Source organism: Benincasa hispida, chromosome 7, assembly GCF_027475165.1.
Source record: "Benincasa hispida cultivar pf3 chromosome 7, pf3_genome.v1.1, whole genome shotgun sequence".
NCBI lineage: Eukaryota > Viridiplantae > Streptophyta > Magnoliopsida > Cucurbitales > Cucurbitaceae > Benincasa > Benincasa hispida.
Window position 1 is genome coordinate 56,064,182 of NC_143484.1, and position 17,851 is coordinate 56,082,032.

The 17,851-nt window shown below is 36.0% G+C and overlaps 2 protein-coding genes across 3 annotated transcripts; both read left to right on the forward strand.

Annotated features, from left to right (window-relative positions):
• LOC120081162 (paired amphipathic helix protein Sin3-like 4) lies at positions 1–11,142 on the forward strand. 2 transcript variants are annotated; one of them, XM_039035844.2, is made up of 25 exons: positions 1–522; positions 640–671; positions 788–929; positions 1,471–1,626; positions 1,774–1,960; positions 2,040–2,138; positions 2,289–2,453; positions 2,555–2,906; positions 3,137–3,273; positions 4,417–4,492; positions 4,572–4,601; positions 4,723–5,009; positions 5,109–5,263; positions 5,493–5,620; positions 5,738–5,992; positions 6,445–7,134; positions 7,250–7,320; positions 8,405–9,043; positions 9,164–9,264; positions 9,361–9,499; positions 9,609–9,761; positions 9,865–10,028; positions 10,108–10,219; positions 10,409–10,604; positions 10,848–11,142. In XM_039035844.2, exons 3-24 carry the CDS (start codon positions 856–858, stop codon positions 10,565–10,567), a joined length of 4,329 nt encoding a protein of 1,442 aa, XP_038891772.1. In that variant the 5' UTR covers positions 1–522; positions 640–671; positions 788–855; the 3' UTR covers positions 10,568–10,604; positions 10,848–11,142. The 2 variants fall into 2 exon arrangements, with proteins under 2 accessions (XP_038891772.1, XP_038891773.1); XM_039035845.2 differs by having other exon boundaries at positions 159–520; positions 788–949.
• A 1,373-nt stretch (positions 11,143–12,515) lies between these two features.
• Positions 12,516–16,054, forward strand: LOC120080781 (pyruvate dehydrogenase complex E1 alpha subunit). Its single transcript, XM_039035408.2, has 8 exons — positions 12,516–13,725; positions 13,925–14,004; positions 14,249–14,326; positions 14,998–15,093; positions 15,194–15,265; positions 15,370–15,423; positions 15,535–15,600; positions 15,703–16,054. The coding sequence occupies exons 1-8, from the start codon at positions 13,047–13,049 to the stop codon at positions 15,745–15,747; spliced, it is 1,170 nt and encodes a 389-aa protein (XP_038891336.1). The 5' UTR covers positions 12,516–13,046; the 3' UTR covers positions 15,748–16,054.
• The last annotated feature ends 1,797 nt before the right edge of the window (positions 16,055–17,851 follow it).

Consider the following 17,851-nt stretch of genomic DNA (forward strand, 5'->3'; position numbering starts at 1 on the left):
AGAGCCCTAATTTCAGATGTAATCAACGGTCTGTAGCCGGTAAACCCATGGAGTGTGACCGGTTAAACAAATTATAGTGTCCAACTTTCCTCTTTGTTTCAGGAAGTGTATTGTATTTATATATTTCACATTTTTAAAACTTAATTTTTCCTTCTTTTAAGTTTGTAGTTTTTGATTTTAATTCTCAAATTCTCAAGCATTTTCTTCACCTTTCTGTGTGGCGCTGGGTCTGTTCGGTTTCCGGAGGAGGAAAAAAAAAAGAGGAAAAAAAGAGAAAAACCTAAAATAGGAGAAGAACATAGAAGAAGTTGAATTTTGGTTTTTCATTTGCGTATTCTGTGTGGAAGGTCGTGTAAGAGAAGAAGAGAAGAGAATCACATATTCCTTCTATACTTTCCTCCTTATTCATCTTCATTTTATCCCTTTCCTTTCTTCTTCTTCTTCCTTCTCCGACTTGTTTATGCTTCAGACTTTCTGCTAATTCAGCCACTTCACGATCTTTCACCTCACACCCTTTAATGTGTAATTTCTTTTTCATTCTCTAATCTTCATAGTTTTTTCTGAATCATCTCTGTGTTTGCGTTTGCGATAAGTAACACTGTCTTCTTTTTTATGTCTTTGTGTGTGTTTTTTTCTCAGATTTTGGATATTGGGAGGTGATCTGGGCAGAGGTTTGGATGGAAATTTTTGCTTTTGTTTTTCTATTTTCAAAGTTTTACTAAATTTTTAGTATTTTAGATCTGCTTTTCTATTGTTACTCTTGTTGAATGAGCGACTTCTTGTGTAGGAATTTCGATTCTAATCTGAGTTCGAAGCATGATTTTCTGTTGAAGACGGAGGAGTTTCTTGTTGGAGATGAAGAGGTCCAGAGACGACGTTTATATGGGCTCTCAACTTAAACGACCTGCGATTTCCACTCGTGCAGAAGCGTAAACCTCATCGTCCTTCTGTATTTTCCCTTATTATTGTTATTGTTTTTGTTTAATTCTAGTTAAGTATGTTACCTCCTAGTTCTTAATTACTCAAGTTTCTTTTTTGAACATGGAGATCAAACTTCTGAATCACTTTTTCGTTTGCTAATTTTGTTATGGTTTGGATTTTTTCTTCATGAATTCCGATGAAATATAGTTTTTTATGAAAAGAAAATTTCACGATTTTCTTTGTTTTCAAAATTTTGATGAGTATTTAGGGTTTGCGAGGAGTTTCAAAGGATTTATTTGTTCAACTCGCGAAGGAAAAGATCTCTTGTCTGCTCGTGTTTTTTTTTTCCCTTGGCTTTGTAGTTAATTGTAAAGTTCGATGCTTTTTGTGAATACAAATGGAGTGTCTTAAATGGAACCCAACTTCGGCATATCTATCCGGACGCTCAAATTTTTGCATGATGCGCTGATAATCAGTGCCGTAGAGTTTCTGATTTTGTCACTTCATCATAGAAGCACTTATTTGTATAATATGTGTTGTAAATTGAAGGTCTACACAACCCCAAATGGCGGGAGGAGGTAGTACCCAGAAATTAACCACTAATGACGCCCTAGTATATCTCAAGAGAGTGAAGGACATATTTCAAGACAAGAGACAACAGTATGAAGACTTCCTTGAAGTTATGAAAGATTTCAAGGCCCAAAGGTTCTTTCATAGTCTATGCTTCATTTGGCCCTTTCCCCCTCTCCTCTGGTTTTTGACTTCTTTCCAAGGAGCACAGTTTTCTCCTTGGGGGAAGGGCATCTGTGAGAGGGAGCTATTTGTTGATTTTTATTTTTTATTTGATTGTAGAATTGATACTGCGGGAGTCATTGCAAGAGTAAAAGATTTGTTTAAAGGCCATCGAGATCTCATTTTGGGCTTCAATACTTTCTTGCCCAAAGGATATGAGATCACTCTCCCACTGGAGGATGATCAGCCTACACAAAAGAAACCTGTTGAGTTTGAAGAAGCTATCAATTTTGTGAACAAGATAAAGGTTGAAAAGTTTGCACAACATGTAACATGTTTGCTTTTATGAATGACAACTAATTAGTTGTTTAACTTGATGCATGCAGACACGATTTCAAGGCGATGATCATGTTTATAAATCATTTCTAGACATTTTAAATATGTACAGAAAGGAAAACAAGTCCATCACTGAGGTCTACCAGGAGGTTTGTGTGTTGCTTTTATCATTGGTTGTGGCAATGCTGTTTTGTTTGTGCATTTGGTTCTGCATTGTGCATTTTTCTCAGGAACTTCTTTTGCAAATCAAAATTGTACATTTTTGGTTGTTAATGGTTTCTATTGGTGACTTTTTACAGGTTGCTGCACTTTTCCAAGAACACCCAGACTTGCTTGTTGAGTTTACTCATTTTCTTCCAGATTCTTCAGCCACGGGATCTGTTCACTACAGTTCTGGAAGGGGTTTAATGCTTCGTGATAGGCATTCTGCCATGCCCAGTATGCGGCAAATGCAAGTTGACCGGGTACAAAACTTCGCCCTCTTTATAATATTAAATACATTCTCTCTAAATTAAAATTTGGACGACTGTTGTAGTAACAGTAAATTTGCATGTTATAACTCCAGAAAGACCGAACTATTGTGTCCCATGCCGAACGTGACCTCAGTGTTGACCGTCCGGAACCAGACCATGATAGGGCCCTAATGAAAATGGACAAAGATCAACGTAGGCGTGGTGATAAGGAAAAGGAAAGAAGAGACGATAGAGATAGGAGAGAACATGATCGGGATAGGGTTGACAGAGAATACGAGCATGATGGAAGGAGGGATTTTAACATGCATCGGTTTTCCCACAAGAGGAAATCTGCACGTAGGATTGACGACTCGTCTGTAGAGCAATTGCATCCAGGTGGAGAAGGTGATGAAAATTTTGGCGTACATCCCATCTCTTCTTATGATGATAAAAATTCTGCAAAGAGTGAGTATTGTAATTATGTTGATTACATTAATCATAACTTCACTGATCATTATAGTTCCATTCTCAATAAAATCTCTGACTCTTATTTTAGTTATACACGTTCAATATGCTTAGGACATTCTTTTTTAATAATTTAATGACAATAGAATTTTATTCTGTTCCCTTCCGTTCCATTACCTTTCATTCCACCTATTTTCTTGTTTGTTTGTTAATTTATTCTACTTTGGCAGGTTTATACAGCCAGGAGTTTGCTTTCTGTGAAAGAGTCAAAGAGAAGTTGCGGAATGCTGAAGATTACCAGGAATTTTTGAAATGCCTCCATATCTATAGCAAAGAGATAATTACCAGAGCAGAACTTCAATGTTTGGTATGTATGCCTTGTTTTACATCTCTCCATATAATGTTGTATGGTTTTTGCAATCGCAGATCACCATGCAAACGATATGAAATTGCTTGATGAATAATAAAGAAATTGCTTGACTAGAGTACACTATGTAAGCAATTTAAGTGTGAGACCATGTGTTTTTCCAGTCTCCGGATAGCTCCTGAAAGAACTTAATATTCTCTCTCCACTATTATAATTGAGATTTTCATGCACTCATTTAGATGACCTTTGGCTGCTTCCTGAAAGTGCAACTGTCCAAAAAGTTATAAATGTGTTACATTACATCTTTCTTGACATTTTTATCCTAGACCCATGCTATCCTTAAGTCATGAGGCATGCAAACATCATGAGGAGCCAAACTTGCAGTGGAAGAAAAACGTGCTCCCAGTCTTCCCTATTTTGGTAGTACAGATTGGACCAATTTTGATAAAGGACAAGTTAAGGAATATTCTTTGGATCACTTCTCTTGTTATCATTCCTTTACGAGTTAATAATAACGAAAAGAAAAAAATTTCCCCTTCTTTGGACTTTACTTCTCTTGTGGTCATGCCTTAATGAGTTAATAATGAATAAATAAAAAAAAATCTCACCTTCTTTGGAATCGTGGGGTCTCTATAATGCCTTGGTAAGCTCAACTGTAATTAGTCTTCTAATTCTGCTGGTAGAGACATTTTAGGGTGATTGGGTGAAGTAACCTGTATCACTAAGGATTTATAACCTTTGGTATTTTGTAATGGTCAGGAAAAATCCCTGATTATATTAGTGGTGGTCGGCCATGAATTTGAGTATCTTCCGAGTGAACCCCCCCTGCCCCAATCTTCTATCTTGAACCTTGGATAGTTTTATATTGTTGCTAGGAATTCAAGTGCTCGGAGGTCTATTTTCATGGTTAATACCATATGGTGATCACTTTTTAGATTTCATAATTGTAGGAGCAAAATAATTATTATAAACATGGTTGAGAGGGGGATGTCTAGAAAGAGAGAATTTCATGAAGAGTGTAGCTACCCAGCTCAAGATGGGTCATAACATGTGCTAAAGCATATAAAAAGATTCCCTAACGTAACTTTTTTACTTAGCAGGTGCTTTAAATTTATGACACAATTTCTTTCTTTCACTTGTCAGATGGGTGATTTACTTGGAAGATATTCTGATCTTATGGATGGTTTCAATGAATTTTTGACACGATGCGAGAGGAATGGTAACTGTTTAGAGTTTGTTCTTTTTATGGTGGTTGTTGTACTGTTTAACATTAAATCTGATCAAGTATTGTTTTGCAGATGGATTTCTTGCTGGTGTCATGAGTAGAAGTAAGCATGCCTTTTCTTTCCTCCTTTCCATAATTTAATATTGTGAAGGCTGAATCTTTCACACTTCTTAATGATCGTGATTGTAAATTTGTTCACAAATTTTGTTAAAAACTCATTACAGAGTCATTATGGAATGAAGGAAGTTTGCCTAGAACAGTACAAGTGGAGGATAGGGACAGAGATAGAGACCGTGACCGTGAGAAAGAGGATATTTCTAAAGATAGAGATCGTGAAAATCGAGATAGAGATAGACTTGAAAAGACCACTGCATTTGGAAGTAAAGATATTGCAGGTCACAGGATGTCTGTATTTTCTAGCAAAGACAAGTATTTGGCAAAGCCAATAAATGAACTTGATCTATCCAACTGTGAACGTTGCACTCCCAGTTACCGCCTTCTGCCAAAAAATGTAATCACTTCTCACAAGAGTTCGATAAGCATTTTGTAGGATATTGTGGACTTAATATATATATATTTTTTCTGACGTCGAACGTTCTTGTTCTGACAGTATCCAATACCTTCAGCCAGCCAAAGAACAGATCTTGGTGATCAAGTGTTGAATGATCACTGGGTATCTGTCACTTCAGGAAGTGAGGATTACTCCTTTAAACATATGCGCAAAAACCAGTATGAAGAGAGCCTTTTTCGATGCGAAGACGACAGGTCAGAGATCACCTATGTTGCAATCTTTTGTTATATTTTTCGTTTGTATTCAATTTTTAAGGTGGCATTCATATCTAGTATGTACTTTTGAGCCTCATGGTATTTAATGTTTTTAACACTCCTATTAAGTCTACATTACTTACCCATGTATTGCTGGAAATGACACTATGATTTAAATATTGCACACATTTATGGTTTATATCCTTGTGTTCTGTACTGATGCTCACAGGTTTGAACTCGACATGTTGCTGGAGTCTGTCAATGTGACTACTAAGCGTGTTGAAGAACTCCTTGAAAAGATCAACAACAATGTGATCAAAACAGACTGTCCAATCACAATTGAGGACCACCTCACTGGTCAGTGGTCACTATCTGTTTAGTTTTTATTTATCTAGACTTTCTGAAGGTTCTTTATCTCATTTTTCTCCCTAGTCCCTTTCCTTCCTGGGCTTTACACTCCTGTCCTTCCTGTAGCTCTAAATCTGAGGTGCATCGAACGGTTATATGGTGACCATGGGCTTGATGTTATGGATGTGTTGAGGAAGAATGCGCCTCTTGCTCTGCCGGTTATTTTGACCCGATTGAAGCAGAAACAGGAAGAATGGGCACGGTGTCGTTACGACTTCAATAAAGTTTGGGCTGAAATATATGCTAAGAACTATCATAAGTCACTTGATCATCGTAGCTTCTACTTCAAGCAGCAAGACACAAAAAGTTTGAGCACTAAAGGTGACTTGTAACATCGATATTGCATCATTTTTTTTTGCTGCTCATTAATCTCTGTGAGTGTTGCACCTAGCTTTTGGGATCATAAATATGCAATTATATTGGCTTTCATATTTTATTCAGATATTTAGATGGCACAACATAGTCGATTGGTTAGGGCATGTCTAACATTTTACTTGCCTTTTGCTTTTTCTGTCCTCCCATGCAATGGGTCATCATTTAATTATCAGATTCACCCTTTTTTGTATAAGCAAAAACTAGATATGCCTCATTTTACTTTTACTTGAATGATTTCTGCCTCTCTATTATTTGGAGATAAAGTCCAGCCAGGTAGATAGCATTTAAAAACTCATTATATTGATTATTTATTGTTATCTGACCATAACAGCACTTTGAAGCTGTCAAATTTTATGGTGCTTTCTCATTGGCATTTTTTTTTATTATTATTTTTACAGCCTTGTTGGCAGAGATCAAAGAGATCAGTGAGAAGAAGCGGAAGGAAGATGATGTGTTGCTTGCTATTGCTGCTGGAAATAGACGACCCATAATTCCAAATTTGGAATTTGAGTATCCTGATCCAGAGCTTCATGAAGATCTATATCAGCTAATCAAATATTCCTGTGGAGAAGTTTGCTCAACAGAACAATTAGATAAGGTTATGAAGGTATGGACAACCTTCCTAGAGCCCATGCTTGGTGTTCCTTCCCGACCTCATGGTGCTGAGGACACTGAAGATGTTATTAAGGCAAAGACTCATCCTACCAAGAGTGCTACTGTGGTGGAGAGCGATGGAAGTCCTGGTGGGGGTGCCACTATGATGCACCCAAAACAATTGAATTCTTCTAGAAATGGAGATGAAAGTATTCCACCTGAACAATCTAGTTCTTGCAGGACTTGGCCTTTGAATGGGGACAATGGAGTCAAAGAAGATAGTTTCCATGATGCAGATCGTATAGCACGGAAAGGAGATCCTTTCTGCAGTATTTCCCAACACGCTAAAATTCAGGATAATGCACCAGTGACTGATGAATTGTCGGGAGTAAGTAAACAAGACAATTCTACCGAATGCTTTGTCAATTCAAATGTATCCCTTGCAACTGCAGCTGAGCAAAGTAATGGGAAAACTAATGTAGAAAACACATCAGGTTGCTAAACTTGTTCTCAAAATTGTATTTTTCACTTTCTCTTTTCTACAGTTTGATCTTTTTCCTTTCCTGCATGATTTTACATTCTGACGGGCACTTTTGTTTGTTTGTCAAGGATTGAGCACTACTCCTTCACGACTTGGAAATGGTGCCGTTGAAAATGGAGTTGAGTTACCTTCTTCAGAGGTATGACTGAGTGGGTCATAAACCTTTCCCATTGGAATCCCTTCGTTGTTGAGATTATAAAATATTCTCAAACAATCAACTGATGGCATTGGATGAAATTCTTGATTATTATTATTATTTATTATTATTATTATTTTTTGGGTGCGTGTGTGTGATATGAAACAGAAAAATTATATTCATATCAACACAACAACTTAAGGGCAAGAGATGGAGAGAACTTCTCCCCAAGCAAAAGAAGAAACTCACAAAAAAGCCTTTCAGTTTTTAATAAACAAGGGACGACTATAACACCATAAATCTTTGTGACTTGAACTCCACCAAGAAACCAAGTGTTGCATACTATAAACAAAAGAACTATCCAAACTTTTTCTACCTTTAAAGCCATCTGGTGCATCAGGTCCACAAAGATGAGTGATGTCCCTTCGAGGACAACCGTTAAAATGTATGATGAGGATGATAATGAAACCATTTGCCTCCCTATTAAAGACTTGGTTTTAGGCTTGGCTGAATTCCATTTTGTTAAAGACTTACCAATGTAGTTCTAGGCATGTTGAGCATTAGTAAAGAAGTTTATGGTGGTTTAAATTCATGGGAGAGAGAAGATGAGAAAAAACAGGGGTTGAATTCATGAGACAGAGAGAGAGAGAACGAGAGTGAAAATGTCAAATAATGAAGTTGAGGGAATCCATAAAGAAAAGACTGGAAGATGCAAAACAGTGGAGGAAGTGTCGTGGCTTAGTTTTTGTGAAGTATTGTGCCTTTTCTGTTGATCTTAATTTTTACCATCTGCGTGGGTATGCAGATTGTAAAATTGTGATCAACGTGATTTTGATTGACAGAGATGTGTAAGTGGTTTTTGGTTGGATTTTTGGCACCTTTTACATCTTGCCATTTTATTATGGAAGCTGATATTGATTTTCAAGAGATCAACAATTAGGCAATAAGAGTAAATGCTCTACCCATTTACAGTTTGGTGACCGGTCATTGCATAATCTTGGTTATATTACTGGATGTAGTTTGTGCATTATGAGTTTGAATTGAATAATGATGATATTGTCTTCTAATGGATCTGAACCTTTTACAGGTTGGTGGTTCTACAAGACAGATTCTAACTGCAAATGGCACAGTGGCAGATGGCACAAAAGGCCATAGATATGCTGAAGAGTCTGTCAGACACTTGAAGATAGAAAGGGAAGAGGGTGAATTATCTCCTAACGGAGATTTCGAAGAAGATAACTTTGCCAATTACGACGGAGAGTTGAAAGCTTTGCCAAAAGTGAAGGAAGGTGTTGCTGGCAGGCAATATCCAAGCACCCGAGGAGAGGAAGAATTATGTTGCAGAGAGGCTGGTGGAGAAAATGATGCTGATGCTGATGATGAAGGGGAGGAAAGTGCTCAAAGGTCATCAGAGGATAGCGAAAATGCCTCTGAGAATGGCGATGTTTCTGCAAGTGATTCCGGTGATGGAGAGGATTGTTCTCGTGAAGATCATGATGATGGAGAACATGATGATAATAAGGCTGAGAGTGAAGGTGAGGCAGAAGGGATGGCCGATGCCCATGATGTAGAAGGAGATGGAACATCTATACCATTCTCTGAACGCTTTCTATTAACTGTAAAGCCTCTTGCCAAGCATGTTCCTCCCTTGTTGCATGAAGATGGAAAGGAGTCTCATGTATTTTATGGAAACGACTCTTTTTATGTGCTTTTTAGGCTCCACCAAGTAAGGTTCATTATAGGAGTATACTTATTAAGATAGGAACATAAAAGAGTTCTTTTCCCCCCTTTTTTATGCACACATTTTTTCAATGAAACTAATATTTTATTTATTTCACGTTCTCAGACACTGTATGAAAGAATACAATCTGCAAAGATTAACTCTTCATCCTCAGAGAGGAAATGGAGGGCCTCAAATGATACAACCCCCACGGATCTTTATGCCAGGTATGTATGCACTTTCTAGGTTCTTGGCCTTCTTCCCTAGTAGCTATATGATGGCAGTGCAATATTAATTAAGATATACCCTTCTTTGTGAGCTAGGTTCATGAATGCACTTTATAGTCTACTGGACGGTTCCTCTGATAACACGAAATTTGAGGATGATTGCCGAGCCACTATTGGAACCCAGTCATATGTTCTATTCACATTGGACAAACTAATTTATAAACTTGTCAAACAGGTAAGATACCTGTGGCTTTCTTTCTCGGCTGATGTTGTACTTTTCTATAAAAATACCTTTGCAGTTTCTTGTTGGATGTACTGATCAATCCAAGTGTATAATGTGTCAGCTTCAAACAGTTTCCTCTGATGAGATGGATAACAAACTTCTCCAACTATATGCTTACGAAAAATCAAGAAAAATGGGAAGATTTGTTGATGCAGTTTATCATGAAAATGCTCGTGTACTTCTTCATGATGAGAATATCTATCGGATAGAACGAGTATGCTTTTTAGTGCATTTGCCTTGTTACTTTCATTATTCTGGTAGCCAAACCTGAACTTGGTATTAAATTCTTGAAACTGATCGTTAAATCTATCTTGCAGTCATCCACTCCTACTCATCTTTCTATTCAGCTTATGGACTATGGCTATGATAAGCCTGAAGTAACTGCTGTTTCCATGGACCCCATTTTCTCGTCTTATCTGCACAATGACTTCTTTTCAGTTCTCCCTGAGAAGAAGGTGAAGTCAGGGATCTTCTTGAAGAGGTATTAAGATTGTTGAAGCATAGCAATTCAATTTTCCTCAGTTAGTTTGCCTTGTCATCAAATCCCATGGTTCTTACAGAAACAAACGTAAATATGCCTGTGGCGATGAGAATTCTGCCGCATGCCATGCTTTGGAAGGACTTAAAATTGTTAATGGTCTGGAGTGTAAAATTGCTTGCAATTCGTCAAAGGTAATTGTTATTTTGAAATTCCTTTTGTTATTTGAAATTCCTTTCTGTCCCTTCTTAAAAAAACTGTATCCATGGAGGACCATACATTTGCTTGCATTGTTCATGAAAACAATATATTAGATACTACTTACTTTGCCTTTGTAACCTGATGTCAACTTTTTGCTGATCAGCTTGCTTTCATTGGTATAGGTTTCGTACGTTTTAGATACGGAGGACTTTTTATTTCGTAGAAATAGCAAAAGGAAACGTTTGCATGGAAATAGCTCATGCCACAATCAGTCAAGGTCTTCTAGTGGCGATTCAAGTAGGAGGGTACAGAAGTTCCACAAGCTACTTGAGAACTCATGATACACCAAACCATCAAGTTGAGTTTGAAGTAAATATGGTGAGCCCAAGTCCTTAGCAGCCGTAACTTTTTAACCATGTCATACCTGTATTCATACCTGCATTCATACCTGCATCTGCATTTATTCAAAAAATCGAAATCTAACCAATGCACGACAATTTGCCAAGTTGTATATGAAACAATGCTTTTGAGAGAGAACTTAACATGAACATGCATATAACGATTATCATTATATGGAAAGGAAGCAGATAATTTGTGTGTATTATGTGTTTGTTTATACAGTAACTTTTAACGGAGGCACTGGAAAACCTGAAAAATGCAAAGTTTGGGGCATAGTGAAGCGGGTATTTTGCATTACCTTTACTGTATTCTTATTTATATCTGAGCCTCACCATGAAAATAAGGCATTGGGAGGAGATATAGCTCGATGGTTATTGCATTTACTGAGTTAGTGGCTCACTGAGCCACGTTTCTGTAAATAGGGTAAATTTTTATGATGTAAAGACTCTACTTTGGGTATACGATCTCTCTTATTTTTCCTGCTTCGCAAATAGGAAAATATCTCTAAAGTTTCAAATCCCTGACCTCTCTTATGTTTTCTGCCCATCCCCTGAAAACCATTCTTTTTTCTTTTATTTATTGTAGTCATTGTAGTTAGTTCTTGTACTTCCTTTTCAATTATAAGAGTACCAAAATAAACCCATATCCTTTGTCTTCTTCCTCCATCTGAGTTTCTCTTCATGTAACCTGCAATTTTAGTTTCCATCCATGGAACCCTACCTCAAAATTCAAATAACAGACGTGCAAGAGGTGAGAAAGTGAAATCAATTATGTAGAATGTAATAGTCTCTGAATTGGTAGACTTCATTAGATACAATTCTAAGTGTTAACAAAACGATTATAATAAATGAAAGAAGTTTGGGAATGAAGATGCACTTTCTCGAACCATATGTAATTTTTTTCTCAAAGAAAAGGAAAAAAAAAAATTTATCTTTGATTTTCTTACCAAATTTGGACTTCCTTCTCCTGATTGTGTCTTCAAAGTAATAACTAATCAATCCAATTTGAATATTATCTCCTGAAAAGTACAAATTGTAATCTTCTGGTTAACTTAATTAAATATGTACTTCAAAAAAAAAAAAAAAAAAAGTAATTTAGACACAACTAAGACAATTAAGGAAATACCAACTATTTCTCTTGATTCAACTCATATGGGATCGATTCTTCCATTCTACACATTGTCAAAGAATATATTTTACACATCGTCAAGGAATAAAATAAAAATATAGGGGTTAGATACTTTTTTTTTTCAATTATCTTGTTTGGCTTTTTCATGGCGAAGATGCATTTTTAGTTTCTAAGTTTTGTATATTGTTTTTATTTGGTTTATAAATGTTAAAGTATTATATTTTCAAGTTCTGAGCATTTAATTTTCTAGGATTCATAAAGTTATATTTTTTTTCTTAAATATTAGTTTTAGTTTTCATTTGATTGTTAGATTTCTAGATTTTACACTTTTATCTATGATTAACTAACGTTTGCTTTTGGTTTTTGATGTTAACTTTCAATTAATTAATTTAAAATACTTATGATGTGAATTCTTAAAATTAATTTTAATGAAGACTAAAAGTTAATGAAAAGTAATTTAATTATTCTAAACTAATTGATAAAAAAATTAACAATAAAGAAGTAGATATTACTAAAATCTGAGTGGTAAAAATATAAAATCATGAAGCATATGTATCAAATGAAAATTAAGTTAGAAAGTCATAGATAAAAATATAATATTTAAAATTTAGGAATAAAATCTTTAAGTGTTAAAAGTGTTATATTTTAAACTCTAAAAATCAAATAGAAATTGTATACAAATTTCAAGGACCAAAAAGGTATTTTACCTTTAGGAGGGAGAGGGATTTTAACTTTCACTACAAAAATTAATCTACACTTTTTTCTTTTTTCTTTTTCTCAAAAAGAAATTCATTAATGCTCAACTCAAGGAGGCGACTAACTCGGAGTCGAACTACACCTATCTTCCAAACTTAAAAATATTAAAAAAACCAAAATAATTAACAAAATAAGCAATATTGGACTTAACCTCAGTAATCTAAGAAGCAGTCATTGACCTCCTCAACATTATATTCAACTACTTTGACAAAATCAAAAGAAGAGAAGAAAATTAAATCGTAGATGACAGATTGAGGTTCCAATAACTTGATACTTTATGATCTTTCCAAATTATTCGATCGTGTTGTTGATTCTAAAATTGTAAAATAAAATAAATTAAGAAAAGGCCAAATTAACGTTATAGGGACACATCCCGCCGACTCATCACTTCTTGAACAGCCGCTTCTTTCTTCTTCTTTCTTTTCTTTTTTTTTTTTTCCAATTTTATATTATCTTTCTCCTTCACATATTTTTAATATTCCCACCTCCCGCCGGTCACCACCATCACAGTACAGTTACCGTACTACCACCGTCGCCATGTCTCTTTCTCGTATTCCTTCTTCCTCCTTTCTCAAACCTTTCTCTTCTTCCTTTCGTCTCCTCTCATCTGCCGCCGATGTCTCTGCCGACCTCACAATCCAAACTTCTGTCCCTTTCACCGCTCACAAATGCGAGCCACCGTCGCGTTCCGTCGACACCAGTCCCAAGGAGTTACTTACTTTCTTTCGCGAAATGGCGCTTATGCGACGCATGGAGATTGCCGCCGACTCACTTTATAAAGCCAAATTGATTCGAGGATTTTGCCATCTCTACGATGGTCAGGAAGCCGTGGCTGTTGGAATGGAGGCTGCAATCACCAAGAAGGACGCCATTATCACCGCATATAGGGATCACTGCACCTTCCTCGGCCGTGGGGGAACGCTTCTGGAGGCATTCGCTGAGCTCATGGGCCGCCAAGCTGGGTGCTCCAAAGGAAAAGGGGGTTCGATGCATTTCTATAAAAAGGACGCTGGATTCTATGGCGGCCACGGAATTGTGGGAGCTCAGGTACCTTTGGGATGTGGCTTGGCTTTTGCTCAGAAGTACTCGAAGGAGGGCACCGTGACCTTTGCTCTTTACGGCGACGGTGCGGCAAATCAGGGCCAATTGTTCGAGGCGCTCAATATGTCCGCGCTTTGGGATTTGCCTGTAATTTTGGTCTGTGAGAATAATCATTGTAAGTAATTGTGAGTTTTTGTCAATATAATCAGTACCTGTGCTTCTATAATCTGCTATAAACAACTGATAATGTTTAAATGTTTGTTAGCATGACAATATGCAGTATGAATAACGAGATTAAGATAATTTATAACTATAGCTTAATGAACAGACATATTGATCAGTGAGCTAATATTGATTGTTTTTTGTTGATACAGATGGTATGGGAACTGCAGAGTGGAGAGCAGCCAAGAGTCCAGCCTATTACAAGCGTGGTGACTATGTTCCTGGACTGAAGGTAGCATTTTCATTTTAATTAGATGAGAATTGGGAGTTGTAGTTCCTAATGTTATAGCTTTTCTACTATATTTATTCTCTTTCCCTTTTCCCCTTGTTGAATTATTCAACATTAATTGAATTAGTTGATTTGCTATCGTTCTTACATCTGTTTTGTACTGTTTTTCAAGCTTAGCTTGTTTGATATCTAGATCACTTCTTTTCCCCTTCTTTAAACAGGCAACTATTTCTTACTTTTTCTATAGGTAGATGGCATGGATGCTCTAGCAGTTAAGCAAGCTTGCAAGTTTGCAAAGGATCATGCCTTAAAGAATGGACCCATTGTGAGTTTATCTTTCTTAGTTTTTAATATGATACCAGAGATGTGCATTGCATTTGTTTGAAACACATTTCTGTCTAGGAATGTGTGGTCTTTGATTCAAACGAATAAAACACGGCATTGCCTGATAGTTCCCTGTACTTGTTACTTTTTAATTCATTTTCCAATGTTAAGAGATGAATAATTGGCTTCTGCATCTTCCCTGTCCACTCTGTCAATCGTTTCAAACATTTGAGAACAGATAGATATTGGGCCAATTTTGGGAAAGTGAGGCAATAGATTAAGATTGTGTTGAACATCGTGACATGAACTTCAGGCTACTCAAAATACTAATTTGCTAGTCATTAAGATGTTAAAACCTGGTTAATTATGTAATAATTCTCTTGTACTGTGTGTTAAACTATGGCCGCCCATGAGGTAGTGCTGTGAACTTCTGAACCTGCAGTACTTCAGCGCCATGCCCAAATGGGAGAGGCTTTGTTTCACTTTATTTTAGAAACAGTTTCTTCCTGTATTGAAAGCTCACACTAGAAATAAAACATCATTACAAGTGCGAGTGTTTTGAAGTAAGCACTATCACTTTCTGTGGTGATGATGTACAAGGCTTAGTCTGTTGGACACTGCTTGCTTTGTTATCCTTCGACTTAGTTGATCTCTCTTGACATTCGATTTCAGATTCTCGAGATGGACACTTACAGGTACCACGGTCATTCCATGTCTGATCCTGGAAGTACCTACCGCACACGTGATGAGATTAGTGGTGTGAGACAGGTCTATTTTCACCTTCGCATTCATCTTCCGTAATGAATTTGTCCCGGCTTCATAACTTATTTATTCTGATTTTTGAATAAATTTTCTGATGACCTATCAGGAGCGTGATCCAATTGAAAGGATTAGAAAACTGTTATTATCTCATGAGATAGCCACTGAAAAGGATCTGAAGGTATCTTTAACTTTCAGTGATGCGTTGATTGTTTTAGATTTAGTTCCAAAGAGAAAAGAAAAGGATAGACTAAGGAAAAAGGAAAAATTGTTTTGGATCGTCAGGATATTGAGAAGGAAATGAGAAAAGAAGTAGATGAAGCCATTGCTCAAGCCAAGGTGAGATGGTGCAATTTTTATTTAGCAAGCTTTGGAATTTAGAACTATGGTTTATATCCTTGACCCATAGTGATCCTACTTTGTTCATCACTATCTCGTTTGTGTTTCCAGGGAAGTCCAATGCCAGATCCTTCGGAACTTTTCTCGAATGTGTACGTGAAAGGATTTGGAGCTGAGGTAATGTATTCCATCTCTTATCAATGAAGATAATGAAAAGGAAATCCAAATCATTAGAATGGAATTTAGATACCCAGATGGCTTTATCCTTTGTCTTTACAGTCGTTCGGAGCAGACCGAAAAGAAATCAGGGGTGTTCTTCCATAAGCAAGCAGACAAGAGTTGGCATTGTATAGACAACCTTTTCACACGAAGGCAGTATACCTATGAAACCGAAACCTTATGGGAAAAAAACCAGAATAACAAACATGTTTTCTTTTTTGACTTTGACAGAAGCAGCTCTCTTTTCCATGTTCATGGAAACCAGTCTCTGGTTGTATATGCTTGGATAATTTGAAATACAAGTTTGGTAATTTTAAGGTTTCTGAATATATGATGAAAGGAAATGTTACAATACTTGGATATAATCATAATATAGTTCTTCATGGGAGAATTGCCCATTCATTATGCATTAGAATGGTTTTAATTTGATTTCCAAAGTTTTGGTTTGGATTAGTCTTATATTCAAAACGTTGTTTGGATTTTGAAAACAATTTTAGGAAATTTTAATGTGTACAATATACATTGAATAACTCTGTTTTATAGAATAACTCTATGTTTTCGTTATATCATAGAAAAATTGATTAAATATAAAAAAATACTATTCGTGTGATTCTTGTATTGACAACACTTATTTAAAAGGGTTAAAATCTTTATTTGTTAATCAAATAGATAAATATTTGAATGTACATTGGCATTCAAGACTGATATCTACCAACTCTTTATGACTACCAATGTATTAAATATCAAATCAACCGTTATAAGTATTGATTCAATATTAATTTTATGTAATTAAATATCTCAGTTAGCAATTATGTCTAATTAATTAAAGTTGGACTTTTCAGATTATCGATACAATTAAATTAACATTCTTTGATCTTTCTCTCTCCATAACCTATCTTTATTATAAATTAAATTGCAACTATAATTTTTTTTAAAACACGGTATTGTAACTAAATTCCCTAGGCGTCGAGGTAGATCCTCAATTATATATGCTAACCAGTAATAGGATTCACTTTCTTTCTTTTTCTTTTTCTTTTTAAATATTTAGTCAAACTAGATGATGTAAGTCAAAATTTATCCAAAAACTCGTGGATTATGTTGGCGATCAAGATAAAAGAGTTCACAATCTTTATAAGATATATAAGTCGTTATTCCTCACGTGGTGGATAGCCCAATCAGAATGCAGAGATTTAATTCAGAAAAACAGGAGATGGAATCAAAGGATCATGGATACACCTTTAAATCAAAATCTGGACTCCTGTGCAAAGGCTCTTAACGAATGGGGAAAGAACTTCAATATGAAAGTCAGGAACAACATTTCCAATGGCAAAAGAATCCTTCAAGAAGAGTATAACAATTTCCCTCGAGATGGAAGAATTTTATTGGAAACAAAGGTCTAGAGAGGATGGCTTAGTTGGGGGATCAAAATACAAAATAGTTCCACAAGAAAGCCACTACGAGGAAATAAAAAAACGAAATCAAAGGAATATTAGCAAACAATGGTCAAAGAGACTGAGGATCCTGATACCATAGAGGATACCTTTATTTCCTACTTCCAAACTCTTTTCACTACATCTTCCTTCAAATAAGAAAATATTGTCAAAGTTATTAGGACTATTAAACCAAAAGTGGCCAACGAAATGAACAATATTCTTCTAGCCCCCTTCACTCATAAGGACATTGAGGATGCGATTTTACAAATGTCTCCTTCTAAAGCACCCAACCCTAACGGTTTCCCGGCCCTATTCTTCCAACGTTATTGGGACATTGTTGGCCAAACTACAATTAGAGATTGCCTGAACATCCTAAACAACAAGGCTAGTTCACTTGAATGGAATAAAACAAACATTGTTCTAATTCCTAAAATAAAAAAACCCTACAATAGTTGGTGACTACAGACTGATAAGTTTGTGCAAATGTTAAATATAAAATAGTGACTAAAGCCATTTCGTATAGACTTAAGGTTATACTTGACAAGATTATCTCAAAATAGTAGTCAACTTTCATCCCGGGACGAGGAATCACAAATAACATAATCATAGGTCACGAGTGTCTACACTTCATAAAGAGTAGAAGATCAGGAAGAACTGGATTGCAGTAGTCAAACTAGATATAAGCAAAACATATGACAGAGTTAAATGGTCATTCCTAAAAGAAATAATGAAACACTTGGGTTTCAGTCTCCAATGGATAGACCTTATTATGTATT

Bases quoted from the DNA above. Each gene is read 5' to 3' on its own strand.
- LOC120081162 (XM_039035844.2), top strand. From the start codon at position 856: ATGAAGAGGTCCAGAGACGACGTTTATATGGGCTCTCAACTTAAACGA. The intron at 3,274-4,416 runs GTATGTATGCCT...TTCACTTGTCAG, and splicing joins GAGCAGAACTTCAATGTTTG to ATGGGTGATTTACTTGGAAG. The intron at 10,220-10,408 runs GTAATTGTTATT...TCATTGGTATAG, and splicing joins TTGCTTGCAATTCGTCAAAG to GTTTCGTACGTTTTAGATAC.
- LOC120080781 (XM_039035408.2), top strand. From the start codon at position 13,047: ATGTCTCTTTCTCGTATTCCTTCTTCCTCCTTTCTCAAACCTTTCTCT. The intron at 15,094-15,193 runs GTCTATTTTCAC...ATGACCTATCAG, and splicing joins AGATTAGTGGTGTGAGACAG to GAGCGTGATCCAATTGAAAG. The intron at 15,601-15,702 runs GTAATGTATTCC...TTGTCTTTACAG, and splicing joins TGAAAGGATTTGGAGCTGAG to TCGTTCGGAGCAGACCGAAA.